The sequence below is a fragment of the Corapipo altera genome, unplaced genomic scaffold (genome assembly GCF_003945725.1).
Source record: "Corapipo altera isolate COAL_440 unplaced genomic scaffold, ASM394572v1 120, whole genome shotgun sequence".
Classification (NCBI taxonomy): Eukaryota; Metazoa; Chordata; class Aves; order Passeriformes; family Pipridae; genus Corapipo; species Corapipo altera.
This window is the reverse complement of record NW_020885081.1, coordinates 15,503-25,056: the sequence shown is the minus strand read 5'-3', so window position 1 is coordinate 25,056 and position 9,554 is coordinate 15,503. Positions and strand designations below refer to the sequence as shown.

Sequence of the window (9,554 nt, the reverse complement as noted above, 5' to 3'; positions counted from 1 at the left end):
CACTGGGGATGGGGATGGGGCAGGGAGCTGGGAACAGACCACTGGGGCTGGGGATGTAGCAGGGGGCTGGGAATGGGCCACCAGTGCTGGGGATGGGCTACCCCCAGCTGCTGCCTTGTACCGAGCCCTGTCCCGGTTGGGTCTGCAGGGAGGGGTTCCCCGGGCTCTGCTGCTCTACTGGGGAGGGGGGTGGGTGCCAGGAGAGCCACAGCCTGTGCCCCGTGCCCGATGCCCACTGTCCCCTGGCAGGTTCGGGGCGGTGGAGGACAGTGCCGGGGCGCTGCGGCTCTACACGGTGCAGGTGCCCCACAAGCGGGAGCGCCGCCCCCCACCCTGCTACCTGACCAAGTGGGACGGGAAGAACTTCCTGCCGCTGCTGACACGGCCCTGCGGCTCCGAGGTCATCTCCTGCCTCTCCATCAGGTACCCCGGGGCCTGGGGGAGGAGGGGGGCTGTGGCAGCCCCAGCTCACTGCCCTCTCCCCACAGTGATTCGGGCACTTTCCTGGGGCTGGGCACAGTGACGGGCTCCGTGGCCATCCACATCGCCTTCTCGCTGCAGGTGAGCTGGGGCAGGGGTGTGGGGCAGCTCCAGTGCCCCCCAGCTGGCCTCTCACCCCCCTGTGCCCCCCAGAGGCTGTACTACGTGAAGGAGGCCCACGGCATCGTGGTGACCGACGTGGCCTTTGTCCCCGAGAGCCAGCCCGGGCGGGAGCTGCTGGGGGGCCACGAGGCCGCCCTGCTCAGCGTGGCTGTGGACAGTCGCTGCAAGCTGCACCTGCTGCCCACCCGACGTACGTCCTGGGGCTGCTGGGGGGCTGCTGGGGGGCTGCTGGGGGCTGGGGTGCCTCTACCCCTCCCGCAGCATGAGGGGGCTGCAGCCCCCCTTCACCCGTCTCTGCCCCACAGGCTCCCTCCCAGTTTGGCTGCTGCTGCTGCTCTGTGCCGGGCTCATTGTGGCCACCATCCTGCTGCTGCAGCTTGCCTTCCCGGGCTTCCTGTAGCCCCCCAGCCCCTGGAGGGGACCCCTCGGCGCCAGGAGCAACCCCCCGGCCTCGACACCCCCTCCCCACAGACTGTGAAACAGAAAAGGGACCAGCCCCGGCCCCACCCCCCCGCTGGTGTTCGGGGAGTGCAGGAGGGGCCGGGGAGCTGCCCGGGGCCCGGCCCACCGGGACTGTGCTGGCAGCGGGGCAGGGCCAGCCCTGGGACAGGGGGCCTGCCGGACACGGGGGTCCCCTGCCCCAGAAGGAGGGCGTCCTGCTGGCCCCCCGCCCCACTATGGCCATTAAACTGGAGCATGAAGGCAATGCTGTGTCTGTGCCTGGGGAGTGGGGCTGGTTTGGGCACGTTGTGCTGGTCTCGGTCTGGGAGAATGTGTGCCCTCGGGGGGGCCGTGCCGTGCCCTCGGGGGGCCGGGCCGTGCCCTCGGGGGGCCTTCCTGGAGCCCCCCACGGCGAGCAGGTGCTGGCACTGGCTGACCCAGGCCCTCGGTGGTGCTGGTGTGGGGGTCCAGGGGTCAATGCTGGGCTGGCCCGGTTGTACCTGGGGCCGTGGGGAGTTTAGGGGGGTCTCACCCACCGGGACGGCCCCGCCCGTGCCGTGACCACGCCCGCGTCTCGCCGCCCCGCTCAGCCCCGGTTGAGAAGCGCCGGATCCTGGTTGCCCCGGAGCTGCCCCGGGATGTCCCGCATGGTGCCGAACCCCCCCGGGAAGGGCAGGGCAGGGCCCGGGGCGGGCGGGGCCGCTCCTGGGCCCGGTGGCGGGGCCGGGACGTGGCGGCTACGTGGCCCCAGCGCGGGGCGGGCGGCACCGAGAGGCGAGCGGGGCTGGGTGAGTGGGCACCGGGGGCACCGGGCTGAGGGTGTTGGGGGGCGTGCACTGGGTGAGCAGCGCCAGCCGGTCCCGTGCGCGCCGCTGTCCCGTGCACCCTCCCGTCCGTGCCAGCGTGTCCCCGCCGCGCTGGGACCGGGGCAGCTCCCGGAGCCCCCGCCCCTCTCCTACCGCCGGTTTCCCACGGCCCCGGGACCCCGACCCGCCCAGAGACGCCCCCGGCCCTGCCACTCTCGTTCCGCTGCAGCCCGAGGTGGCGGGATGAGGAACCCACCGGTGACACTGACCGTGCTGCTGCTGCTGGGGCCGGTGGCACGGGCCGCCCCTAGGACGGGGGGGCACAGGTAGGGGGGTACAGGTATGAGGTACAGGGGTGGGGGACACAGGTATGGATGGTACAGGTACGGGAGTACAGGTGTAGGGGCACAGGTATGGGGGTACAGGTATGGAGGGTATGGGTATGGGGGTACAGGTGTGGGGGCACAGGTATGAAGGGTACGGGTATGGAGGGTATGGGTGTGAGGGCACAGGCATGGAGGGTAGAGGTGTGGGGGGCACAGGTAGGGGGGTACAAGTGTGAGGTACAGGTATGGGAGGCACAGGTGGAGGGCAGAAGAATGGGAGGACATAGTTAAGGGCAGGCAGAGATGTGGGGGTTCATATGGGTGTGGAGGCACAGGTGTGGGTGGGGTGCATGGGGGCCGATGGGCACCTGGGCATGAGGGGGGCACAGGTATAGAGGGGGTGTGTGGCTGTGGGTGGGCACAGGGGTCCGGGGGTGCATGGTGAGGGGTGGGACTAAGGGGGCTGTGGGGGCCATGGTTAGGGGGATGTCAGGCCAGCATGGGCAGCCCCCCCAGGGGCACAGGTAACCCCCCATCTCCTGGCCAGGCCTGAGCCCCCCCTGGCCACAATCCTGGATGCGTATCCCGACCTGCTGAGCCTGGAGTTGCCGCTGCTGCCGTGAGTGCCCGCCCTGGAGAGCCCCATGACACCGGGACCCCCACCCTGCCTGGGGCTGTGCATTGAGGGGGGGACAGCAATGGGGAGGGGGTCCGGGCAGTGCCCACCTGCTCATGGGACAGGGTGGGCCATGGGGCATGGGCAGTGTTGCCCACCCCTGTCCCTGCTCCCCCCAGGCTGCTGCAGGGCGCGGTGCGGAGCCTGGGGCTGCCGGAGCAGGACGTGGAGGCCATGCCACAGGAGCAGGGTGAGGCCATGCGGTGTTATGGGGAGCTGAGGGGCTGGTGGGGTCAGGGACCCCAGCCCCATGGTGCCTCTGTGCCCCACAGCCCTGCTCTACCTCATCGTGCTCCATGACCATGACCGGAATGGGCACCTGGATGGGCTGGAGCTGCTGCAGCTGCTGGGCACTGTGCTGGCACAGGCTGGGGGGTGGCCGGACCCCGACACGGTGGGTCCCACAGGGATGGTCCCTTGCACCCCACAGAGCCCCCAGGCCAGGCCCTCACCCCCATCCCCTGTCCCTGTAGGTGGCTGCTCTGGTGGACCGAGCCCTGGAGAGGCAGGACCGCAATGGGGATGGGCTGCTGGACCCCCACGAGCTGCTGTCACCTGACCGAGGCCAGGGACCCCTGGGGCAACCCCCCCTGGAGCCACAAGCAGGGTCTGAGGCTGTGCCTGAGGAGGGCACAGAGATGCTCAGGGGGCACCTGGGGGTGAGCAGCCCAGGGCAGGCAGCCCCTGAGACTGGAGCTGCACAGGCTGGAGCCCCTGAGGATGGAGGCATGGAGGGGGACGAAGCCCCCAAGGTGGAATCCCCCAGTGCTGAGGCTGTGGAGGCAGAAGAAGCCCCCGAGGCTGAAGCCCACAATAGTGATGTGTCTGATGAAGAGGAAGTCCCTGAGGCTGAAGCCCTGGAGCAGGAGGCAGCCCCAGCATGGAGGGACTCTGGGGAGGGGTAGATGGTGGGGGGCTGTGGGCAGGGCTGAGTGGGGCAACGCCCTGGCTGCTTCCTGACCTGCTTGGGGCACAGAGTGGTGGGGGGGTCCCTGTGCCCCCCACCCTGCATCCGGACTGGGGGGCTGGGGCACTGTGGTCATGTGGTCTCCCCTGTAATGCATCAGACAGAGAAATAGAGGCTGCTGGTGGCCCTGGCCATGGTCAGTGGACCCCTGGGGCAGTGGGACCCTGGCCAGGGCAGGGTGGGCATAGCTGTCGTGGGGCACGTGGAGCTTTATTGGGGGAGGTGCTGCGTGCAGTGGATACGTGGTGCTCCTGGGTGGTGAGGGGGTCTCCAGGCACAGGCTCAGATGATGCCATCGAAGCCCTGGATCCCGCATTTCCTGCCTGCGATCCGGCAGCCGAAGGTGAGGGCATCCTGCAGGGTCCTCCCTGGGGACGGGGCCCAGGATGAGACGTGGCCGCGCTGTGTCTGCAGCGCAGCTGTGCCATAGCTGTGCCAGGCTGAGCCATGGCCACACCGTGCCCGTGCCGTGTCCGTGCCCACCTTCTGCGAGCGCGAAGATGACAGCGGCGTTGAAGGTGTCCCCTGCCCCCAGCGTGTCCACGAGGGTCTCTGGGGGGAAGGCGTCGGAATGCACCAGCTTCCCGTCGGGCCCCACGGCGTCGGCCCCCTCCTCGGCCCAGGCGCAGATCAGTGTGGCCCTGGGGGGGTGTGGGGTGTGTGGGGGGCTCACCATGCACTCCCCAGCCCTCCCGGCCCCCCATGCAGCCCCCATACCCTGACTGGATGCGCCCCCGCAGCCCCCGCAGCGCCTCAGGGGCCGAGCGGTACCCGAAGTGCTGGGCCAGGTCCTTGCTGATGAACACCTGCACGAGAGGGGCTGGGGCGGGGGGCAGCCCCCGGCTCCCCCAGCCAGGCAGGGATGGACCTGGATCCTAGGGCTGCCCCCAGACCCCAATCACACCCCCAGATCCCGACGACACCCCCAGACCCCAATCACACCCCCAGATCCCTTACACCCTTAGACCCCAGTCACACCCCCAGATCCCTTTACACCCCTAGACCCCAATCACAACCCCAGATCCCTTACACCCCTAGACCCGAATCACACCCCCAGAGCCCTTACACCCCCAGACTCTGACTCCCTTACACTCCCCAGACCACAATGGCACCCCCACGCTCTGACCACACTCCCAGACTCCGACTGTGCTCCCCAGACCTTGGGTACACCCCCAGACCCCACCCCTGCACCCCTCGAGCCCGGGTCGCGACCCCCAGCCCCCCTGGCCCCACCCCAGGGTGCGGCCGCCCCTTGGCCCCGCCCATGAGCCGTAAGTCCCGCCCCGCACCACTTGGCCCCGCCCCATCAGCGGCAGCAGCTCCTCCCGGGGCTTCTCCACTTCCACCGAGATCCGGACCCGCTGTCCCGGTGCCGCCGCCCGGTTGTGCCGCTCCACCCGGTCCAGCATCGCCTCCTGCTCCGCCGCGTTCCGGGCCTGCGGGCACGGGCACGACTCCGCCACCGCCGGGGGTTCGCCGGCCCCGGGGAGCCCCCCACTCCCGGGATGCTCCGCCCTCTCGGGATGCTCCCCAGCCCGAGCGGTCCCCCCAGCCCCGGGCTCACCCACAGTTCCAGGGAATCCGCCTCCGGCCCCGGGGGTCCCTCTAGCCCCAAGGGTCCCCACAGCCCCAGGCTCACCTCAAAGTGAATCCACTTGTACTGGGAGAGGTCGACCCGCTCGAAGTCGCGGGCCGTCACATCAGGCAGGTTCCTGCGGGACGGACGCCAGGTGGGGCAGGGGACCCCCAGCCTGGCACGCGGCCGGGGGCGAAGGGCAGTGCCAGGGGCTGTGCAGGGCCCCACGCCGCCGGGACAGAGGTCCCAGGGGTGACACTGCCCGGGTGAATCATTAATTGATGGCATCTGGGACCCTGAGCTCGACTCGAAGGGCAGCGCAGCGGTGGCCAGGCCGGGGCCGCGGTTCAGCGATGCCCAACAGCCCCTGACCCTCCGGCACGGCCGAGAGAGCACCGGGCAGGTGCCATGGCGGTGCCAGGTGTCCCCACGGGGCCGTGCCCGCTGCCCCGCGCCCCAGAACGTGTGGCTGTGTGGGGATGTCACCGCCAATGCCGGCGGCGGCACAGGCGGTGAACGGGGGGCTGCGGGGACTACTGGGGGGGCTACAGGGAGTCAGGCAGCGGGACCCGCGCCTGTGTAACCCCGAGCTGGCACAGCCCGGCTGCCCGCAGGTGCCGGGCCCTTACGTGTCGTGCAGGACGATGGTGCGGGAGCCGCTGGAGGCGTTGACGATGCAGCAGGCGCAGGGCACGTCCCCGCGGGTCTGCCAGACAACGTGCGCCGTGTCCACCCCCCGGCGCTGGAAATCCGCCGCGATGAAGCTTCGGGGGACAGAGAGCGGGGTGAGGCGCCCGCACATCCCCGGGAGGGGTGGGACGGTGCGGGTGCCCCGGCGGGCGCCGGTGGTGACGGCGGGGGCAGGCGGGCAGCGGGGGGACCGCGGCAGCGGCATCGCGCCGCGGGTCGAGGCTGCCGGTGGAGTAACACGGAGAGGCCGATGGAGTGTCAGGGCGGGTCGGCCCCGTGCCCAGTGCTGGGGGGTCCCCGCACCCCACTTACTCGGCGGCGGGGCCGGGGGCCAGCGAGCCCATGAAGGCGCAGGGGGCTCCCAGCAGCGCCAGCACCGTGCAGGAGTTGGAGGCGTTCCCGCCCCGCTGCCACCGCTGCGACACGCACCTGCGGGGGACAGGAGGCTGCGGTGGGCGCGGGGCCGGCTCGGGAGGCACCGGTGGAGCCGCCCCCGTTGGCGGTACCTGGTGTCGGAGTCCTCGGCCGGGAAAGTCTCCACCACGCTGATGATGTCCAGGCACACCAGCCCCACGCACAGGATCCGCCGCTCGCCCGCGGCGCCGCCCGCCCGCGCCGCCATCCCGGACCGCTGCGGGACTGGGAACGGGAGCGGGATCGGGACGAGGACCGGGCACAGTCCCGGGACCGCCGGCCTGGCCACGCCCCCGGACACGCCCCCGCCCCCCCGCACCACCAATCAGCGCCCGCTACCGCGCCGGGCCCTCGGTGGGCGGGGCGAGAGGTGGGCGTGGTCATGTGGGCCACGCCCCCCGTGCACCCCGGCCGCGCCCCGGGTTCACAGACCGGGCGGGAAGGGACAGACAGACACCCCCGTACACTCACCCCACACCCACACCCCACACACACCCACCCCCCTCACCCCACACCGACAAACATGTCCAGCACGTGCGCCCTTTGGACACACGGACACACGGACAGGGACACACGGACACTCTGTGTGGGAGCCCCCGGTGAGGGACCGGGACCTGCCGACCCTTTGCGCAACAAAGGGCCCGAGGACCTGTGGCCCGGCCAGCTGAGGGACACCCGGGGACAGCGGGAGCTGAGCGTTTGGGCACAGCCGGGTGAGGCACCCTCGGAGGCAGCAGGAGCCGAACATTCCAGACTTTCCCGTGCTCAGACTGCGAGGGGATAAATGCTCAGGGGTTCCTTTGTTCGGGGTCCCTCCTTGGAGGCACCGGCTAGAGCTGTTTTGTTTTTTTTTTTACTTGGTTATTGCATCGAGATTAAATCATTTTAAGGACTGAGACGTCTGAGACTCTGCGATGGGAAGGCTGGGACTGAGCTGGTGAGGGGAACTGGTCTGACGGGGCAGTGTGGGGGGTGCAGCTGTGAAGGGGCCTCGGTCCCAGCTCAGGTGGGGTGGGTGTGGCTGCTGGAGCAGCTCCGGGATGGTCGGACAAGGAAGTTTCTTCAACAGTTTGGCGACCCAGGTGCGGCCCCGGGCCACCCACTTTGGAGCCTCCCTGCTCCAAACCCCCACCTGCTGGCACCGGGTGAGCTCACCGGGATCTTTGGAGGAGCCAAAGGGATTGTTGAAATTCCCTGAGCAGATTCAACGTCAGTGACCGAGGTTTGTTATTAAACTGCTCCGACTCCCTCAGTCTCTCCGTGGGTGCAGCATTTTGTAGGGTCGGGGGAGTCCCTGCAGGGGCTGAGTGTGGGAGCGTGGCCTGAGCAGCGTGAGGGGAAATGGGGGGGTTGGGGGTTTGCCCGAGGCATGCAGGGGGTTGGGATCCCTCGTAAGCCACGCAGGGAGTTGAAGTTAAGGGGGGGTTATGACTATTTTTAGCACGTCCAGCACAGCAAAGGGGATGCTCTTGGCCAAGGTTGTGCAATTGGGAACGTTGGGGATGATTTGAGGCTTCACTGACCCTGGGAGAGAGAGAGAGAAAAGATTGATGGGAGAGTTGAAGCATTTGAGAAGATTAAGAGGGAAACTGTTTAAAACCCTGGGCTCTGTGTGTGCTACAGACGGTGTTTAACGTCTGGTGACTCCCTTAAAGCGCTTCAAGAGTTTCTTTTGCAGCAAAGAGCCGGTTGGTGCCCAGACACAAACACCCGGGGAAGGAGTTGGTCACTTGAGGTCGCTGTTGTGTGCGCGTGGGATCTCCTCAAAAAGAGGGATCCAGGGACATCCAGAGGCACCTCAGCTCCGGCCCGTGCTGTTTGTACCTGTTTGGAGGGGTTGTTGGGGTGTGAGGTTGAAATCCCACGCCAGGAGCGGGTTCTCCAAACCCGCGGGTTTGGGGTGTGTGTGAGATCCCTGTGCTTGTAATAGTGTGTGTTTCTAAAAAAAATATTCCTAAAAACACATTTTCCTACGTGTACGTTTCTATTGGGTAAGTGGATGGTGAAGAATGCAAAAGAATGGGTAGAACTGCTGTGATTGTTCCCAAGGAATTACTGTGTTCTGTCTGCAACTGGAGGCTTCCCCTGGGCCTGGTTTGCTACTTGGGCCCGGCAGGAGGAGACTGTTTGAATTTTCACCTTAATGTTATTTATATTAAGTAACATTATGTATAAATATTTATATTAAACACTTTCATTTCCTTCCAGGAGGACGATCTGCAGAGTCCTGCCCGAGCAGGAGAGGGGTTGTGGTGCCCCATGGTTTGTACGGCCCCTCTGGGGAGAAGGGAAGGAAAAGGCTTTTGCTACTTTAAAAAAAAAAAAAAATAAATGAGAAAATGGTTTTAAAGCTCTGTTGTGATTTTACGGAGGTTGAGGGTTCAGCCCCTTGGATCTGCAGAGGATTTTGGCACTTAATGCCCTGCACTCCAGGTATAAAATTCCTGGGCCAATCAACTAAACCTCTGGCTGAGGCAAACGAGGACTATCAGTTAGGTGAGGAAAAGGAGAAGAGGCTGCAGGCAGAGGGGCTGCTGAGTTTGATTGGGTTGGAAAGGTTCAGGCAGAGCTTTGGGATGCACACGAGAGAGAGAGAAAATCTTATGGGAAAAATTGCAGGATGCAGGACCCATAACATCTTCAGGAACAGTCTTGTAACTCAGAATTTTCCTGTCTAGTGCAGGAGTTGAGTGAATGGGTCTTTTGTTCTGATAAAGAGCGAGACAGTAACGTTTGCATTGACATCTGATGACGAGGAAGTGACATTACGACCCTTCATTAAAACTGGTGATTGTTGGGGTCACTAAACTGCCACTAAACCAGAGCCATCTGCCAAATCTCAGCCTCAGCGACCCAACGATCAAAGTTTGCCAGTAAATCAGGCGAGCCTGAAATCCAGCAAGTGGAATCCCATCAATGCACCCCATACATTTGGACTCCAGTTGGTCCTGGCCAGCAATTAATAAAGTTTCTAATAGATCCTGGAATGCAACATTAAGTATTAACACAGTGTGGGGGGCCCCGTGTGTGACCCGGGCAGCAAAGAGTTAAAATC

The 9,554-nt window shown here is 66.0% G+C and overlaps 3 protein-coding genes across 4 annotated transcripts in view; 2 read left to right on the top strand and 1 right to left on the bottom strand.

Annotated features, from left to right (window-relative positions):
* Positions 1–1,309, top strand: part of PREB (prolactin regulatory element binding) — a 3,720-nt gene extending 2,411 nt beyond the window's left edge. Inside the window, exons 6-9 of the mRNA XM_027669458.1 lie at positions 250–423; positions 489–561; positions 634–793; positions 909–1,309. Coding sequence (XP_027525259.1) covers positions 250–423; positions 489–561; positions 634–793; positions 909–1,003 — 502 coding nt within the window. The 3' untranslated portion in view covers positions 1,004–1,309. The remainder of the gene's footprint in view (positions 1–249; positions 424–488; positions 562–633; positions 794–908) is intronic.
* A 699-nt stretch (positions 1,310–2,008) lies between these two features.
* Positions 2,009–3,829, top strand: CGREF1 (cell growth regulator with EF-hand domain 1). Its single transcript, XM_027669474.1, has 5 exons — positions 2,009–2,176; positions 2,724–2,795; positions 2,972–3,042; positions 3,125–3,246; positions 3,326–3,829. Exons 1-5 carry the CDS (start codon positions 2,094–2,096, stop codon positions 3,755–3,757), a joined length of 780 nt encoding a protein of 259 aa, XP_027525275.1. The 5' UTR covers positions 2,009–2,093; the 3' UTR covers positions 3,758–3,829.
* A 179-nt stretch (positions 3,830–4,008) lies between these two features.
* KHK (ketohexokinase) lies at positions 4,009–6,769 on the bottom strand. 2 transcript variants are annotated; one of them, XM_027669472.1, is made up of 8 exons: positions 6,592–6,769; positions 6,398–6,514; positions 6,025–6,159; positions 5,459–5,531; positions 5,109–5,255; positions 4,537–4,625; positions 4,303–4,460; positions 4,009–4,187 (listed from the first exon to the last, which is right to left on the bottom strand). In XM_027669472.1, the coding sequence occupies exons 1-8, from the start codon at positions 6,705–6,707 to the stop codon at positions 4,102–4,104; spliced, it is 921 nt and encodes a 306-aa protein (XP_027525273.1). In that variant the 5' UTR covers positions 6,708–6,769; the 3' UTR covers positions 4,009–4,101. The 2 variants fall into 2 exon arrangements, with proteins under 2 accessions (XP_027525273.1, XP_027525274.1); XM_027669473.1 differs by lacking the exon at positions 6,398–6,514.
* Between the last annotated feature and the right edge of the window lie 2,785 nt (positions 6,770–9,554).

Excerpts from the sequence above, each read along its gene's own strand:
- CGREF1 (XM_027669474.1), top strand. The coding sequence starts at position 2,094 with ATGAGGAACCCACCGGTGACACTGACCGTGCTGCTGCTGCTGGGGCCG. Across the intron at positions 2,796-2,971 it reads CTGGAGTTGCCGCTGCTGCC|GCTGCTGCAGGGCGCGGTGC; the intron begins GTGAGTGCCCGC and ends TGCTCCCCCCAG. Across the intron at positions 3,247-3,325 it reads GGTGGCCGGACCCCGACACG|GTGGCTGCTCTGGTGGACCG; the intron begins GTGGGTCCCACA and ends CTGTCCCTGTAG.
- KHK (XM_027669472.1), bottom strand. The coding sequence starts at position 6,707 with ATGGCGGCGCGGGCGGGCGGCGCCGCGGGCGAGCGGCGGATCCTGTGC. Across the intron at positions 6,515-6,591 it reads GCCGAGGACTCCGACACCAG|GTGCGTGTCGCAGCGGTGGC; the intron begins GTACCGCCAACG and ends TGTCCCCCGCAG. Across the intron at positions 5,256-5,458 it reads ACAAGTGGATTCACTTTGAG|GCCCGGAACGCGGCGGAGCA; the intron begins GTGAGCCTGGGG and ends CCGTGCCCGCAG.